The sequence below is a fragment of the Coregonus clupeaformis genome, chromosome 23 (assembly GCF_020615455.1).
Source record: "Coregonus clupeaformis isolate EN_2021a chromosome 23, ASM2061545v1, whole genome shotgun sequence".
Lineage (NCBI taxonomy): Eukaryota > Metazoa > Chordata > Actinopteri > Salmoniformes > Salmonidae > Coregonus > Coregonus clupeaformis.
In genome coordinates, this window is record NC_059214.1 from 17747239 (window position 1) to 17764172 (window position 16934).

The window sequence follows — 16934 nt, forward strand, 5'->3', positions numbered from 1 at the left end:
TCAGGTTTGTTCCTTGAGAAACTGCCTTTCCCCTCTGATGGAGTCACCCACTAACCGACAGCCACTCATTTAAGCAGTCCAGTGTTTGTTGATGATGGCATAAGATCATCCCAAACTGTCAACTTCTTCTGGTGACAAGTGTTTACTACACACACACAGCATATTTATTTATGTGTGTGTGTGTGTGTGTGTGGTGGGGGGGGTGTACGGTGAGTCATTAGTTCAAGGTGGTGCAATAATGAGTGTAGAAGGTAAATACAAGTCCAACCAAAGCAACAGTGTGTCCCTTATACACACATATGATATATGTTATAACAAAAACATATCACATAATTCTACAGATATCCTCAATACAATGCTTACAGAGTGTCAGTGAATAGCACATTTCTTATATTTTAGTCCTCATTAGATTTGAGCACTGGTACCTAAGCCGAGGGTCTCACATCCTCCAACATAAACCAATTGGGGCTACGGCAAGAGATGATTTGCCATAGGTTCAAGACAATATCTTACCCCATACAGCATTGCATGTATCAAAACGTTTCACTTCACAGAAAGAAAGAGTTTCTAATACTGTACTTTCATCCTACCGGTTTTGAAAAACGCATCCGTATCTGAATCATTCGGTCCCTCCTCGGCTGCTTCAGCTGAATTCATGTTTTCTCCTTGAGGATTTCAAGAGACAATGTAGCGCGAAATATATCCAGTGATTACTTTAACCAAATCAGTGCAGCACGAGCTGGCTTCTTCATGTTCTTGAGTTCTTTGTCACAGGCGCCTGCTTTTCAGTCGTGGGTTTCCGTCCTTGTGCTTGGGCTGTATTTTGCGCTCTATTGTTTAAAATTCAACCTCCTCCTTTCGCAGCCCCGGCGCCACAAAAGGAACCCAAGGCGCGTGTGACACAATGAAGATACCTACGATTTCAAATGGGTTGTTCTGCTGGGAAAACACCGGATTTACACTAAACGTCCCACGTATTGAGTATAATATAGCCCATAGCATCCCAGAAAATTAGCTGTAGCCTATAAAGTCAAGGCATCAGCATATGGTTGCATTAGAACGGTTTCTTGGCAGTTCATTCTAGTGATGTCACGAAAGCTGCACAATGAAAGTGGTTTGGCTATTAAAAAAAAGCCTCAACATGATTTTACATCTATAACCTGTCGTTTACAGAAAAAAAAGTCATAATAGTACGAAGTCCGTATCTTCCCCCAAATCCCTTGCCTTCTTATTTATTGTAAAATCCGCCAATCGCGCAGACAGGAGCTGTATCCGCACAGCCTGGATCAGCAGGGTGTATTCCTAACAATAGCTCAGAATCGGACCCCTCCGCTCCTATACCCACGCCCCCTAAACACACTCCTTTCCCTTTTCACTACATTGCTGAGATGAATAAACTGCTGTGGAGAAAGTTGACAAGAGGCCGTGATATATTACTTATTTATGCATTAAAAATAACCCCTTTCTTCAAACCAATAGCCTATGCATTTTCTCCCAACATAGGTAACACAAGATTACAAAAGTAGAAATACAAGCATTTCGCTGCACCCGAAATAACATCTGCTAAATAAGTGTATGTGACCAATACAATTTGATCATAACAATGAAGTTAGGCTACTGCTCTGAAATGTGGGCTTGAAGCCTACACAATTCAATTTGTTAACTCCATTTCTATATGTAGGGCGAAAAACAACTAATGTTAGACTATTGGCCTACCATCTACCTCCCTCACTCCATGATTTGACAAGGCACGTCCCGTTATTCAAAGGCACTATCCGGTTGTCCCCTTGATCCCCCCTATCGAAACATCTCATCATAGGCCTAATTAAGAGGAAATTAGCTATGGAAGCGCTTAAGAACTTTTCCAAATGTCATTCTACTCTACTAGCCCGTTTCTTGTGAGCAGTTTCGGATTAATTTTAATTAAACATTTGTGTAGCCTTCCCCAAACATGACAGATAATGTTCGCTGTTATTTCATTAGGCTTATTAAAATCATAAAGACATCGCATTCAATGCGACACTGTGATCACGCTGTTGTCTGGCTGGTAGACAGAAAGCTAAATACTCCCCTCTAGTGATAGCCTAATGTTTTCTGTAGACCACCAAAAAAATGACACAATAGTAGCACGACGCTACACTTCACAAGGACTTAGCGCTATGTTACTTGGCTACCTACCTAGCAGGTATTAATTTAGAAATAAACAAATTAAACAAAAACGCAGAGGAAAATGTGTTTTCTTTCTTGGGATAGAGCTAAAGGAGATCAGTAAGTTGATCATTCTTCTTATGTTGGAATACCTGTGCTTGCTGGCAGAAAAAACAATTAGATGGCCATCATAAGTAGGTCTAAACAAAAATGTTATAAACATTTGTCGTGGAGCTTACTTTTTCCATCAAGTCAGTCTTGAAGAACGAAAGGAGCAACTTCTTTGATTTAAATAAGACTTTATTTACTTAGCATTTCGATAGAAATATTTCAAATAGCGTGACAAATAAACGTTACGGCTTAGTGGGCCTTCATCCAGGCATAGGGTTGAATGGTCACATGGGCTCTAAATATCACCTTTGGGTGGCACAGTAACCAATCAAAAAATATGTAACATAATTCAATTAAATAACAGAATACAGAGATGATATAGGGGTGTGAACATCAAGTAAATAATAATAATAATGAAAATAAAAACAGCAGGTAGCCTAGACGTTAAGGGGGACAGCAGGTAGCCTAGCCGTTAAGGGGGACAGCAGGTAGCCTAGCCGTTAAGGGGGACAGCAGGTAGCCTAGCCGTTAAGAGCGTTGGAACAGTAACCGTAAGGTCCTCAAGCCTATTAGGTGAAAATCTGTCGATGTGCCCTTGAGCAAGGCACTTAACCCTAATTGCTCCTGTAAGTTGTTCTGGATAAGGGTGTCTGCTAAATGACTAAAATGTTTAAACTGAAAAAGTTATATAGCTAATAGACTATTATTAATAGTAGATTTTTTTTAAACTGTGATACAATTAATTATCTCGCTCTCTTGCTCTCTGTCTCAGATCACCATTAGGACACTCTGTGTTCCCAGACATGTCTAGGCCTAATCCAACTGGAAGTGAATGCAGTCACACTAGAATGAATGGATGTGTTAATATTCCACAAGAGTTGCCAGACTTTCTGCTGCAGTTCACCAAAGATGCCATCAGAGCTCAGCCAGAGGATATCCTTGAGTATTCCACTGTGTGAGCTCAAAAAACTATTTTAAAACACTTGAAGAAAAATATGCTTCTTTGGATTCCAGCATTTCACTGTATGTACCATATTTAATTGTAAACACACAGTGAGTGAAGTTTCAAAGCCCATACTATTTTTGTTTGTGCAGGTACTTCACAGCTATGGAGAAAGGACAGTCAGTGAAGCCACATCCTGAAACCAAAATGGAACTGACAAATTAGATATTGGGAATTTTACATTCCCAAATATAATACTGTATCTTAGGTCATTTCTTGATGTGTAATTTGTGCACACTTGCAGTTAACATTCAAAGCAACACAGATTAGGCCTACTAACCTGGAAATCCTTCAAAGGTGGACATCCCTTCAAATTAGTGGATTCGGCTATTTCAGCCACACCCGTTGCTGACAGATGTATAAAATCGAGCACACAGCCATGCAATCTCCATAGACAAACATTGGCAGTAGAATGGCCTTACTGAAGAGCTCAGTGTCTTCCAACGTGGTACCGCCCTGCTAGAGCTGCACAGTCAACTGTAAGTGCTGATATTGTGAAGTGGAAACGTCATTGAGCAACAACGGCCCAGCTGTGAAGTGGTAGGCCACACAAGCTCACAGAACGGGACTGCCGAGTGCTGAAGCGCGTAGCGCGTAAAAATCTGTCCTCAGGTGCAACACTCACTACCGAGTTCCAAACTGCCTCTGAGATCACCATGTGCGATGCCAAGCGTTGGCTGGAGTAGTGTAAAGCTTGCCGCCATTGGACTCTGGAGCAGTGGTAACGCGTTCTCTGGAGTGATGAATCACGTTTCACCATCTGGCAGTCAGATGGACAAATCTGTGTTTGGCAGATGCCAGGAGAATGCTACCTGCCTCAATGCATAGTGCCAACTGTAAAGTTTGGTGGAGGAGGAATAATGGTCTGGGGCTGTTTTTCATGGTTCGGGCTAGGCCCCTTAGTTCCAGTGAAGGGAAATCTTAATGCTACAGCATACAATGACATTCTATACGATTCTGTGCTTCCAACTTTATGGCAACAGTTTGGGGAAGGCCCTTTCCTGTTTCAGCATGACAATTCCCCCGTGCACAAAGCGAGGTCCATACAGAAATGGTTTGTCGAGATTGGTATGGAAGAACTTGACTGGCCTGCACAGAGCCCTGAACTCAACCCCATCGAACACCTTTGGGATGAATTGGAACGCCGACTGCGAACCAGGCCTAATCGCCCAACATCAGTGCCCGACCTCACTAATGCTTTTGTGGCTGAATGGAAGCAAGTCCCCGCAGCAATGTTCCAACATCTAGTGGAAAGCCTTCCCAGAAGAGTGGAGGCTGTTATAGCAGCAAAGGGGGGACCAACTCCATATTAATGCCCATGATTTTGGAATGAGATGTTCGACGAGCAGGTGTCCACATACTTTTGGTCATGTAGTGTACCTCCCAGTTATCTGAACGGGGGAGCATTAGGAAGCTGGAGATTGGGTATGATATGGAAAAGTTTGTATGTGCCAGAGGATACCTTGAGCCACATCCTTTCAATGGGAAAGTTCGGTGACTAAATTGAATGGAATAAATTCCTTACTTCATGTTGCAGTTATCTTGGAAAGGTAAATATTAATGCATTCAAAATGCTAATTATATGTAATTTCATTGTAGATCATTTCTATACATAGACTATATACTGTATCTCTCACATGACCAATAAAGTATGTGTCCCTTGAGAAAGAGGTCTTTTGACTCCAATGGGACTTCCTGGTTAAATAAAGGTTGATGCTTTATTCACCCTCTTATTCCATATCTTGACAGACCCTTAAAGCTGCCCTGAGTTACGCCTGCTACATACTGAACTGCGATCCCAACTGTAAGCCTCCAGATGCAAGTGTCATTTGAAACCTTCCATTTCTCTACACCTGCCTGCAGTTGGGAATGGGAAAATCTAACAACTGCAGATTGACAGATTTCTCGGCCAAAAAAAAAAAAAAAAAAAAAAAAAGAGAGAGCGTCTGTGAAAAGCATTTATGACACCTCGATAGATAGGGTTTGAAGATGTATTCAAATCAGTGTGTCAATGTCAAGTCACATCACTGCTCAGTGTAAAATCATTTTATTGAATCATTTTGTATTCATTATAAATTCCTTATTTTCTCTGTATCCTGTTTTGTTTCTCACAGGAACTTGAACATCTGGATCCAACTACATGATTCATCCTTACCAATCAGATCCCATTGTAGTGGAAATAAATGTTATTCTATTTGAACTTAGACACGAGAGTCATCCTCTTTTCTGCTTTACATTCACTGCTAAAACATTTGATCTTAAATATCACAAAGAACATACTTATTACTTTCCAAAGCAGCCTTCAATGTGATGAGATAACAGCAATATTTTCAAATGGTGCAGTCTTGTAAGCCTACAGTCAGTGTGTATGTGCGTATGTGTGTGTGTGTCTATGTGTGTGTGTGTGTGTGTGTGTCTGTACGTGTGTGTGTAGGTGTGTAGTTCTCCCCATAAGACCACCCCTAACACTGGGAGTGTGTCGTCCCACAGATGGACCCGCTGGGCCACCAGGTGTCAGGAAGTCACAGCCTTCCTCAACCAACCAGGTCGGCCCTGCCACCAAAATACACACTTCTCTCGGCCTATTTTAAGCTTGCTCAGCTCTGAATGTGCTGTGTAATGCATGCACACTTTGCTTTCACTACATTGGCTTTTTATGATTATCTGAGTTCAGATAAATCATGTCTGATTTGCTTTGAGATTGTGTTTGTCCTGTAGCTATATCTCCAATCATAATCAACATGTGGTAATTGAAACCCTCCTTTGTGCATTTTGTCAGCAACAAAATGCTTAGTGGAATTCAAAATGGTAATTTCTGAGACAGATTCCCTTGTTGGTTGTGTTCATGATTGGAATAATCTGTCTACTGAGCCTAGGATACATACAGGTAGATTAGATGATATTGCAAATAATCCTCTGATTACTTGGTTTGTTCCAGCTCCTGCCATTTCCATGGTCACCTGAGCACGGAATGTTCTGCAGTCTAAGTTGATCTGTGGGCCAGGCAGCCTGGGTCCATCAGACCATGACCTGTTAACAGGTCACAGAGCACTGGTCCTCTGCCAGGATCCTCATGGTTTACCCACAAACACAGACGCACAGACAGAGACAAATGCACAGCATGTGGTTAAAGCATCCAACAGCCACAACCAGGAGGAAGTCCTAATATGGACACCGTAAGCCTAAATCAGGTATAAGTCGAGTGTATAAAGCGGGAAGCAGCCTATGACTTGTCTTGGGAGAATGATCATGACTATGTGGACATTACCCTCATGATTTCAATTGTTTGGCCAAACTTTTCAAGGGAAGAGCAGCTGTACTGTACATCAAAAACATCACAGAGCCATGAAAATCAAGAGACAGTGAAATATCTCCTTTGAGTGCTTAATATGCACTGAGCCTCTTCATTGCAAGCTCTATACAGCATATTACTGAACCTTGGTTATGGGGAAATGAGGCCAAGGCACGCACTGAATGCACCCTAAAAGTTACTAACCTTTATAAAATAGATTTTGCATATCTGTAATACACAGGGGAAATAATCTGTAGGAAAAATTTATATTTCGAAAGAGATTGGCAAACAGACCACAGGATATTATGGGAGAGTTATTGCATGTATTGGGCAGATAACTACTCATATCAGACAGCTGGGGATAATTCAGTAGTACACTTTCTAACTTTAGTCAGTAGATGGTGCTATGCACCAGAAGGCCTGGGTACATTGTAATACTGTATGAATTAACAATTGTTATGGATTTTGTAACATATTTGAAACAACCTCACTGTCCACAAATTTAAACAAATTGGACTTTGGAAATAACCCCAAAAAACATCCAAACACATAAATAAGTCGCAATACCTTACACATTTCAGTTTAAGAACCAAAAACCTCACCTCAAAGGACATGTCAAAACTGAATGTCTTGCCACATGGCAGTATCACTCTCCAATTGGAAAAGTGCGTTGCCAAAACCAGGCCATAAAACATTCCTAGAAACCACACAGCGGGTTGACCGCTTTAATCAGTGGAGTGGGTTGGCCAATTACAGAGATACAGCCACAAACTGACAGGAAGAAAAGAATTACGCCATCATCAGGGAGATAAGCAGATCAGTGGCGCCTGAGGTCATCTCCCTCTCAAACTGATTCCTCGAAAGGTCAAGGTCAACATGGTTATACAGTAGCTATCTCTGGTCCAGGGTGTTAGAGTGGCTGCTAACTCTGAGCCCCTTAACAGCCATACTAACGCCCTGGACCAGAGCTATACAGGTGCCTACATGTTATGGTAAGGTCAGGTGAATTCTGTAAAGTGTGCATTTATTGTATTTTATCCTAATGACATTTTCCATCTTTCCATCCAAATGGTGTAGTCGTTCTTAATAAGCCAGTGGAATACACTTGGAAGTTGGAGAAGTGTGGAGTGAGAAAAACACAAGAACACTCCAATAAAGCATATCAATGTTTTTCACTACATGATTTAAGATACACAACTAATGTGTATTGGGGGATGATTTTTTGCCAACGCTCAGTGTTGAAACCATTTGAAACGGCCTTCCCTAGAGCCGGGTTGATACTGTATGTGGAGGGAAGCACAGAGGGGGGCTTCCTATACCTCTGTGTTTCAGACAGTTTGGGATTGTTTTGTCTGGAGTTTCGTTTGAGGCAGCACTCCCAGAGAATGTTTACTTTTACCTTTCCGGTGGGCTAGCTACTCTTGATCTGATTCCCATGCTGAAGTAGCCTACTGTAAGACCTGCCTCTTTCTGGAATGGGTAGGGGTGGGTGTCAACATTTTTACATGTAATATGAGATGACCTTATAGAAGCTGAACACCTTTAATATAACAGTGTATATAATTGTTTTGTGAAGTGTGTTATAGCTAACCTATTAGACGTTTATCATTTTGTAAAACCTAAAATACAATAAGTACTCAGGAGAACTGCTTAGCCCACCCAGAGAGGTATAAATCCTATTTGCTTAACCAACACAGTTAATTAGAGGATAGGAGAGGACACAGAGTTACAGATAATACACTGATTTTCTGATGGACTGATAAACTGAAGTGTAGTAGTACAACATAGCACAATATCCACTAGAGAGCAATGACGTAACACTGATGCTGACCTCTCAATGCACAATTGGAAAATGAGTTATGATCTGTTCAAAACGTTAGATGAGGTTTGGTAAGTATGCAGTTTGACTTAGAGAGCTTCCAGCATGTGCTATTTGATCAAGTTGGTGACAGAATACCATACTAAATATCTCTTCCTTTGCATAAACCTATGAAAATATCTCATCATTATCATCATCGAATCACACGTTCCATTGACACATTCTGCTCTTGGTAGTTTGTTTCTAGCATGTGGACTGTTTGGATGTTTTTCCAACATCTAGTCTGCTGACTTCTTTTTGCTTTCTGTGTTTCCTATATAGCACTGCCATCACTGAGAGTTGACAGGTTGTGAAATCAGCTGCAAGTCAAGAAATGCATTTCACCGGGTGCTGTAACAGCCAGGAGACGTGGCAGGTATCCATTCAGCCTCTAACTTGAACCCCATACTGACTAAATGACCATTCCACATGTTACAACTGCCTGCCTCAACTCTTGCCACTGCTCAGCTCCAAGAACATTTATTTTTCACAGTAATATTTAATGAGTGGTGTAAAGTACTTAAGTAAAAATACTTGAAAGTACTACTTAAGTAGTTTTTTGGGGTATCTGTACTTTACTTTACTATTTACTTTTACTTTTACTTCACTACATTTTCCCTGACACCCAAAAGTACTCGTTACATTTTGAATGCTTAGCAGGATAGGACAATTGTCTAATTCACACACCTATCAAGAGAACATCCCTGGTCATCCCATACTGCCTCTGATCTGGCGGACTCACTAAACACATACTTTGTTTGTAATTGATGTCTTGAGTGTTGGAGTGTACCCCTGGCTATCCGTAAATAAATAAATAAATAAATACAACATACAAAGTATATTTAAAATAAAAAATGTTTAAACTTTTACTCAAGTAGTATTTTCCTGGGTGACTTTCACTTTTACTTGAGTCATTTTCTATTAAGGTATCTTTACTTTTACTCAAGTATGACAATTGTGTACTTTTTCCACCACTGTATTTCATCAGCACAAAAATAACTTTACACTTTAAATGGGGCTTTCAAAAACGGTGTTCAAGCTAGTGGCTCTTGGTGATAGTGATAAACTATGGTGTCTGAACTGCTTGTGGATTGAGTACAGTGACAAATACCGAGGAGAAACAACACTAGCCAGTCCTTTTTGTTTTGAGCAATCACAACCTGTCCAGGTAATGATGCGAGTAAGCCTGATAAGCTGGGCATTCAAGGTTATCAATACCTATCTATTAAGGTTTGAAAGCTGGTTACATTTCAGAATAATAGCTTTCTGATTGTAGGCAATGTGAAATAAGCACTGAATAGCCTATTTAAGTTATCTATTTGAATTTACCAGCTGAATATTGTACTAATCCTCAAATAAATAGCGGAAGAAGTTGATGGCCATTGGTTCAAAACACCCTTGAGCTGAGAGCAATATACATCATGTAGTTCATACATAATTTACAGTTTACAAAGGCTGTGACCCAGACCATACAGTACATTTGGGGAGAGATTTGCACATTTTCAGACCTCCCCCTTCCCCTCTCGCACGACCAATGAAAGGTCTCGCAACGTAGGTTAAGAACTGACGCCAAAAAGTTTGATACTGGCAAACGAAAACCGCAAGATCTGAGTAAAGTAGTTTCGGCGGTAAATCCGACGGGTGAGTGACCTACCTGTCTTTGAAAGCGCGATTCATTTTTCTCGCTGAATTATTTTAGAAGGTTCTCTCTTCACATTGAAAAGTTTGAGCAAAGGAGCAGCGTTTCATATTGGGTGGACACTACTTTGTAGCACTCTTTGCAACGTGCTGCTAAGGTAAGTCCAAATATTGAACATTTTTGTGTTTATTTCTTTAGGTTACTCTATTATTGATGTAACTTTGTTGTTTGCATGCGTTTCTATTTTCAGCGCCCAAATACATTAACTATTTTTAGAATTTAAATTTAAATGTATGACTTACATTATTCTACTGAATTATTAGTAGCCTAATACTTTACCACAATATTTTCAAGCTAGTGTTTTTTTTAAGAGCCTTTCATTTATTGCCTTTGAGTTCTAAATTGTACATAAACACTGCAGTAGATGAATAGATAATCATGTAGTGTATTTTATTTCAACATGGTTGCAGGGCAATTCGTATTGTTCTGCAAATAAATCTGTGACACTTCATTTAGTATGATATATTACGTTACATTATAAATTGAATAGCGGTTGTACAATATCATGCAAGTTATAGGATGTATAGTATCATACATCTTGGAAGATGTATTGTAATGACCACGATAGATCATAAATACATTTACGTTACATTTGATTCATTTAGCAGATGCTCTTATCCAGAGCCACTTACAGGCGCGATTAGTGTTAAGTCCCTTACTCAAGGGCACATCGACAGTCTGGTTCGGAAATTCGAACCAGAGACCTTTAGGTTACTGGGCCAACGCTCTTAACTGCTATTCTCACACGGATCACATGGCCTGTCCATGTGAAGGCCTTATCCTTCGGCAGCAGGTGGTTTAGGTCAGTTGTTCCCAACCTGGGGTACTAGGACAAGCCCCGTACAAACCTCCTGTAGTATGAGGCCAGGCCCAGGAAGCTCTGTCTGAGGGCTCAATGAAGTCCACCCACTGCATCTCCAACACCGCCTTGTCTGCTGCCTCCTGGTGTGCCAGCAGGATACAGCGGGGATGCATCTTGATGGCTGGAGCATTGCCTGTGTCGATCTCATGCTGCACCAGATGAGTCTGACACCTCCTAACTCAGAGCAAAGCTTTGTTTGAACTCAAACAGCAACTGCCACAGCTGGGGGAATGTCACACACAGCCGTAGGGGCGGGGGCGTAGCTATGATGTGCAGGTGACAAGGGGGCTGGGAGGAAAGTCACACACTGATGTGGGGGGGCAGCCATGGGTCTCCTTGACTGCCTTAATAAGGGGGCCGTTGGGCTGCATGAATGTGACATTAGGGGGGCCATGGTGACAGCAGGCCCTCCCTGGAAGCTCAGTGTGCCCGTCTAGATCTAACTTCCTTCCATCCTTCCCCCTATTGTCAAAGTAATTATTCCCTTCCCTTTCATGGGTGCCAGCTCACCTGTGACTGTGCAGAGATGCACAGTTGTGGCCTCAAACTGAACCCAACCTGTTACAATTCCGGCTTAACCATGGTTACCGTGGATCCAGTGTCCACCAGGGCAGAGCAGGGCACCCCCTCCACAGTGACAGGGATGTGACAAAAGTCCCCAACACAGGTCCGGCCCACCACCACAACAGGTTCTATCCGCTTGCAGTTGTCTGCTTCTGGGGGAAGTGGAGCCTCGCTCCCCCGTCTGTGCTGTTGGGCTGGCGATGGTGGGGGTTGGGAAAGAGAGCCAGGGGTCCGCACTGCCCCGTTTATGCGGACCCCGAGCCGTTTCCCTGGGCTCTGGGGGACATTGGGCAATTCCTGCGCAAATGGCCTGGCCTGCCACACTCCCAGCAGACCATGGGGCCAGGGCGTGTGTTGCGTGCTGTCTGTGTGCTGTGTGCTGTCTGTAGCGATACAGCACAAATTAGTTCAGTCATTTCAGTCACCCATGCAGGCTTTTCCAGCTCTGGGCTGCTCTGCACCACAGCCCGCACAGTGGGTGTGTCTCCAAACGCCCCCACTGAAGCCCCAGCCCACACATTCTCCCTCTCCAAAGCCACCTCCAAGGCATTCTGTAATGACTCGGGATGAGCCAGCTGGGTCTGTGTGCGCAGCTCTGTAGAAGAGTGCGCCTGTATGAACTGGTCGGGTGCCAGCTTGCTCTGCACGGAGGGGGGCATGTGAGCGTGTGCCCGCCAAGTGAGGCTCTCAAAGTCATTAGCTACCCCCTGTAGCGGCTCCCCTGGCTGCTTGCGTCTACTACCGGTACTCAGTTTGTAGCGCAGTAGCCCTCAGTGCTCTAACTAAAGCCCCATAATCACGTCTATCCTCCGGGCTAAGCAACAACAAACAGGACAGAGCATCGTCCATGAGGCACAGAGCTAGCTTACAGGTTCACCTGCCTCATCTAAAGCCTATTCTTTTAGGTTGTTGCTATATGCCACCAAATGCTAACAGTCAGTATCTAAACTGAACAAAAATATAAACGCAACATGCAACAATTTCAAAGATTTGACTGAGTTACAGTTCATAGAAGGAAATCATTCAATTTAAATAAATAAATTAGTCCCTAATCTATGAATTTCACATGACTAGGCAGGGGCGCAGCCATGGGTGGGCCTGGGAGGGCATAGGCCCACCCACTTGGGAGCCAGGCCCAGCCAATCAGAATTAGTTTTCCCAGACAAAAGGGCTTTATTACAGACAGAAATACTCCTTAGCACCCCCCCTCCTCAGACGATCCCGCAGGTGTAGAAGCAGGATGTGGAGGTCCTGGGTTGGCGTGGTTACACGTGGCCTGCGGTTGTGAGGCCGGTTGGATGTACTGCCAAATTTTCTAAAACAACATTGGAGGCGGCTTATGGTAGAGAAATGAATACTCAATTCTCTGGCAACAGTTCTGTTGGACATTCCTACAGTCAGCATGTCAATTGCACTCTCCCTCAGAACTTGAGACATCTGTGGCATTGTGTTGTGTGACAGAACTGCACATTTTAGAGTGGCCTTTTACTGTCCCCAGCACAAATGCACCTGTGTAATGATCATGCTGTTTAATCAGCTTCTTGATATGTCACACCTGTCAGGTGGATAGATTATTTTGGCAAAGGAGAAATGCTCACTGTAAACAAATATGTGCACAACATTTGAGAGAAATAAGCTGTGTATGGAACATTTCTGGGATCTTTTATTTCAGCTCATGAAACATGGGACCAACACTTTACATGTTATGTTTATATTTCTGTTCAGTATAGATAATGTGTATGAAATGCTTGATAGTGTGTTTGATGTAAACAGAGAGGTCTATTTTCTGGGTGACCTGAACATTGCCTGGTTAGCAACTAGCTGTCCTCTCAAGGGGAAGCTTCTAACTGTGACTAATGCCTGTAATATGACCCAGGTTATCACTCAACTAGAGGGCATACCAATAGGGTTGGTTCTGTGACATCCACTTGTATTGATCAAAGCCAAAGTGCCAAAGGTTGGGCCTGAAGTAATTTAATAGATCATACAAAATGTTTTCTCAGGACTCTTTTGTTGAAGATGTAAAACATGTATGTTGGTCTGATGTGTATGAGTCAGTAAATCCAGATGCCGCACTGGGAGTACTTGTAAAATTAGTCATGCCATTGTTGACAAGCATGTTAAGAAATTAGTGGTGAGAACTGTTAGAGCCCTCTGAATTGATGATGAATTGAAAAATGGTATGGTTCAAAGAAATGATGCGAAAGAGATGGCAAACAAGTCAGGCTGCTCAGCTGATTGGTTGACATACTGAAAGTTGAGAAATTACATTACCAAACCAAGATAAATGACATAAAACACAATGGGAAAAGACTTTGGAGTACCTTAAATAATATCATGGACTTTGGAGTACCTTAAATAATATCATGGACTTTGGAGTACCTTAATTATATAATGGGCAGAAAACCCAATTGATCTCCATTGTTCATTAAAGTTGATGGGTAATTTATAACAAAACGTTTCAATATTGCCAATCATTTCAATTACTATTTCACTAGTAAAGTGGAAAAACTCAGAATTAAAATGACAACATTGAACACTGAACCATCAATTTTGTTTTTAATCAAATAATGAAAAAGAAGGATTGCTGTTTTGAATTTGGTCAAGTTCGTGTGGGAGAGGAGGAAAAACGATTGTTATCCATCAATAATGATAAGCCACCAGGTATAGACAACCTTGATGGGAAATTGAGAATGATAGCAGACTGTATTGCCACCTCTATTTGCTATATCTTTAACCAAAGCCTAAAGGAGTGTTTGTATCCACAGGCGTGGAAGGAAGCTAAAGTAATTCCATTGCCTAAAAATAGTAAAGCACCCGTTGCTGGCTCTAACAGCCACCCAATCAGTTTGCTGCCTGTTAAACTGATGGAGATAATTGTGTTTGACCAAATACAATGCTATTTTTCAGAGAACAATTTAACTACTGACTTTCCACATGCATATAGAGAAGGGCACTCAACTTTTACTGTGCTGACTCAGATAACAGATGATTGGTTAAAATAAATGGATAATACAGTGCCTTGCAAAAGTATTCTTCCCCTTGGCGTTTTTTTCCTATTTTGTTGCATTACAACCTGTAATTTAAATGGATTTTTATATGGATTTCATGTATAGAACATACACAAAATAGTCCAAATTGGTGAAGTGAAATTTAAAAAATAACTGTTCGAAAAAATAAATAACGGAAAAGTGGTGCGTGCATATGTATTCACCCCCTTTGCTATGAAGCCCCTAAATAAGATCTGGTGCAACCAATTACCTTCAGAAGTCACATAATTAGTTAGATTGCACACAGGTGAACTTTATTTAAGTGTCACATGATCTGTCCCATGATCTCATACACCTGTTCTGAAAGGCCCCAGAGTCTGCAACACCACTAAGCAAGGGGCACCACCAAGCAAGCGGCACCATGAAGACCAAGGAGCTCTCCAAACAGGTCAGGGACAAAGTTGTGGAGAAGTAGAGACCAGGGTTGGGTTATAAAAATATATCAGAAACTTTGAACATCCCACGGAGCACCATTAAATCCATTATAAAAAAAAAAAAGAAAGAATATGGCACCACAACAAGCCGCCCACCAAAACTCACAGACCAGGCAAGGAGGGCATTAATCAGGGAGGCAACAAAGAGACCAAAGATAACCCTGAAGGAGCTGCAAAGATCCACAGCGGAGATTGGAGTATCTGTCCATAAGACCACTTTAAGCCGTACACTCCACAGAGCTGGGCTTTACGGAAGAGTGGCCAGAAAAAAAGCCATTGCTTAAAGAAAATAATAAGCAAACACGTTTGGTGTTCGCCAAAAAGCATGTGGGAGACACCCCAAACATATGGAAGAAGGTACTCTGGTCAGATGAGACAAAAAATTCCCCACAGTGAAGCATGGTGGAGGCAGCATCATGCTGTGGGGATGTTTTTCATTGGCAGGGACTGGGAAACTGATTGAAAGAATGATGGAATGGCACTAAATACAGGGAAATTCTTGAGGGAAACCTGTTTCGGTCTTCCAGAGATTTGAGACTGGGACGGAGGTTCACCTTCCAGCAAGACAATGACCCTAAGCATACTGCTAAAGCAACACTATAGTGGTTTAAGGGGAAACATTTACATGTCTGGAATGGCCTAGTCAAAGCCCAGACCTCAATCCAATTGAGAATCTGGGGTATGACTTAAAGATTGCTGTACACCAGCAGAACCCATCCAACTTGATGGAGCTGGAGCAGTTTTGCCTTGAAGAATAAAAAAATCCCAGTGGCTAGATGTGCCAAGCTTATAGAGACATACCCCAAGAGACTTGCAGCTGTAATTACTGCAAAAGGTGGCTCTACAAAGTATTGACTATTTTTTTGGGGGGGGGTGAATAGTTACAGTGAGGGGGAAAAAAGTATTTGATCCCCTGCTGATTTTGTACGTTTGCCCACTGACAAAGAAATGATCAGTCTATAATTTTAATGGTAGGTTTATTTGAACAGTGAGAGACAGAATAACAACAAAAAAATCCAGAAAAACGCATGTAAAAAATGTTAAATTGATTTGCATTTTAATGAGGGAAATAAGAATTTGACCCCTCTGCAAAACATGACTTAGTACTTGGTGGCAAAACCCTTGTTGGCAATCACAGAGGTCAGACGTTTCTTGTAGTTGGCCACCAGGTTTGCACACATCTCAGGAGGGATTTTGTCCCACTCCTCTTTGCAGATCTTCTCCAAGTCCATTAAGGTTTCGAGGCTGACGTTTGGCAACTCGAACCTTCAGCTCCCGCCACAGATTTTCAATGGGATTAAGGTATGGAGACTGGCTAGGTCACTCCAGGACCTTAATGTGCTTCTTCTTGAGCCAGTCCTTTGTTGTCTTGGCCGTGTGTTTTGGGTCATTGTCATGCTGGAATACCCATCCACGACCCATTTTCAATGCCCTGGCTGAGGGAAGGAGGTTCTCACCCAAGATTTGACGGTACATGGCCCCGTCCATCGTCCCTTTGATGTGGTGAAGTTGTCCTGTCCCCTTAGCAGAAAAACACAGCCAAAGCATAATGTTTCCACCTCCATGTTTGACGGTGGGGATGGTGTTCTTGGGGTCATAGGCAGCATTCCTCCTCCTCCAAACACGGCGAGTTGAGTTGATGCCAAAGAGCTCAATTTTGGTCTCATCTGACCACAACACTTGCACCCAGTTCTCCTCTGAATCATTCAGATGTTCATTGGCAAACCTCAGACGGGCATGTATATGTGCTTTCTTGAGCAGGGGGACCTTGCAGGCGCTGCAGGATTTCAGTCCTTCACGGCGTAGTGTGTTACCAATTGTTTTCTTGGTGACTATGGTCCCAGCTGCCTTGAGATCATTGACAAGATCCTCCCGTGTAGTTCTGGGCTGATTCCTCACCGTTCTTATGATCA

General features: G+C 42.3%; 2 protein-coding genes across 5 annotated transcripts in view; one reads left to right on the plus strand and one right to left on the minus strand.

Annotated features, from left to right (window-relative positions):
* The window catches only part of LOC121536102 (kalirin), a 253582-nt gene extending 252296 nt beyond the window's left edge, over window positions 1-1286 (minus strand). For both annotated transcript variants that reach the window (XM_045206551.1, XM_045206550.1), the window contains exon 1: window positions 591-1286. In XM_045206551.1, the coding sequence (XP_045062486.1) occupies window positions 591-657 (67 nt within the window). In that variant the 5' untranslated portion in view covers window positions 658-1286. The remainder of the gene's footprint in view (window positions 1-590) is intronic.
* Window positions 1287-10004: 8718 nt separating this feature from the next.
* The window catches only part of LOC121536678 (myosin light chain kinase, smooth muscle), a 95333-nt gene continuing 88403 nt past the window's right edge, over window positions 10005-16934 (plus strand). For all 3 annotated transcript variants that reach the window (XM_041844105.2, XM_041844106.2, XM_041844107.2), the window contains exon 1: window positions 10005-10208. The gene's annotated coding sequence lies outside the window, so the exon portion shown is untranslated. The remainder of the gene's footprint in view (window positions 10209-16934) is intronic.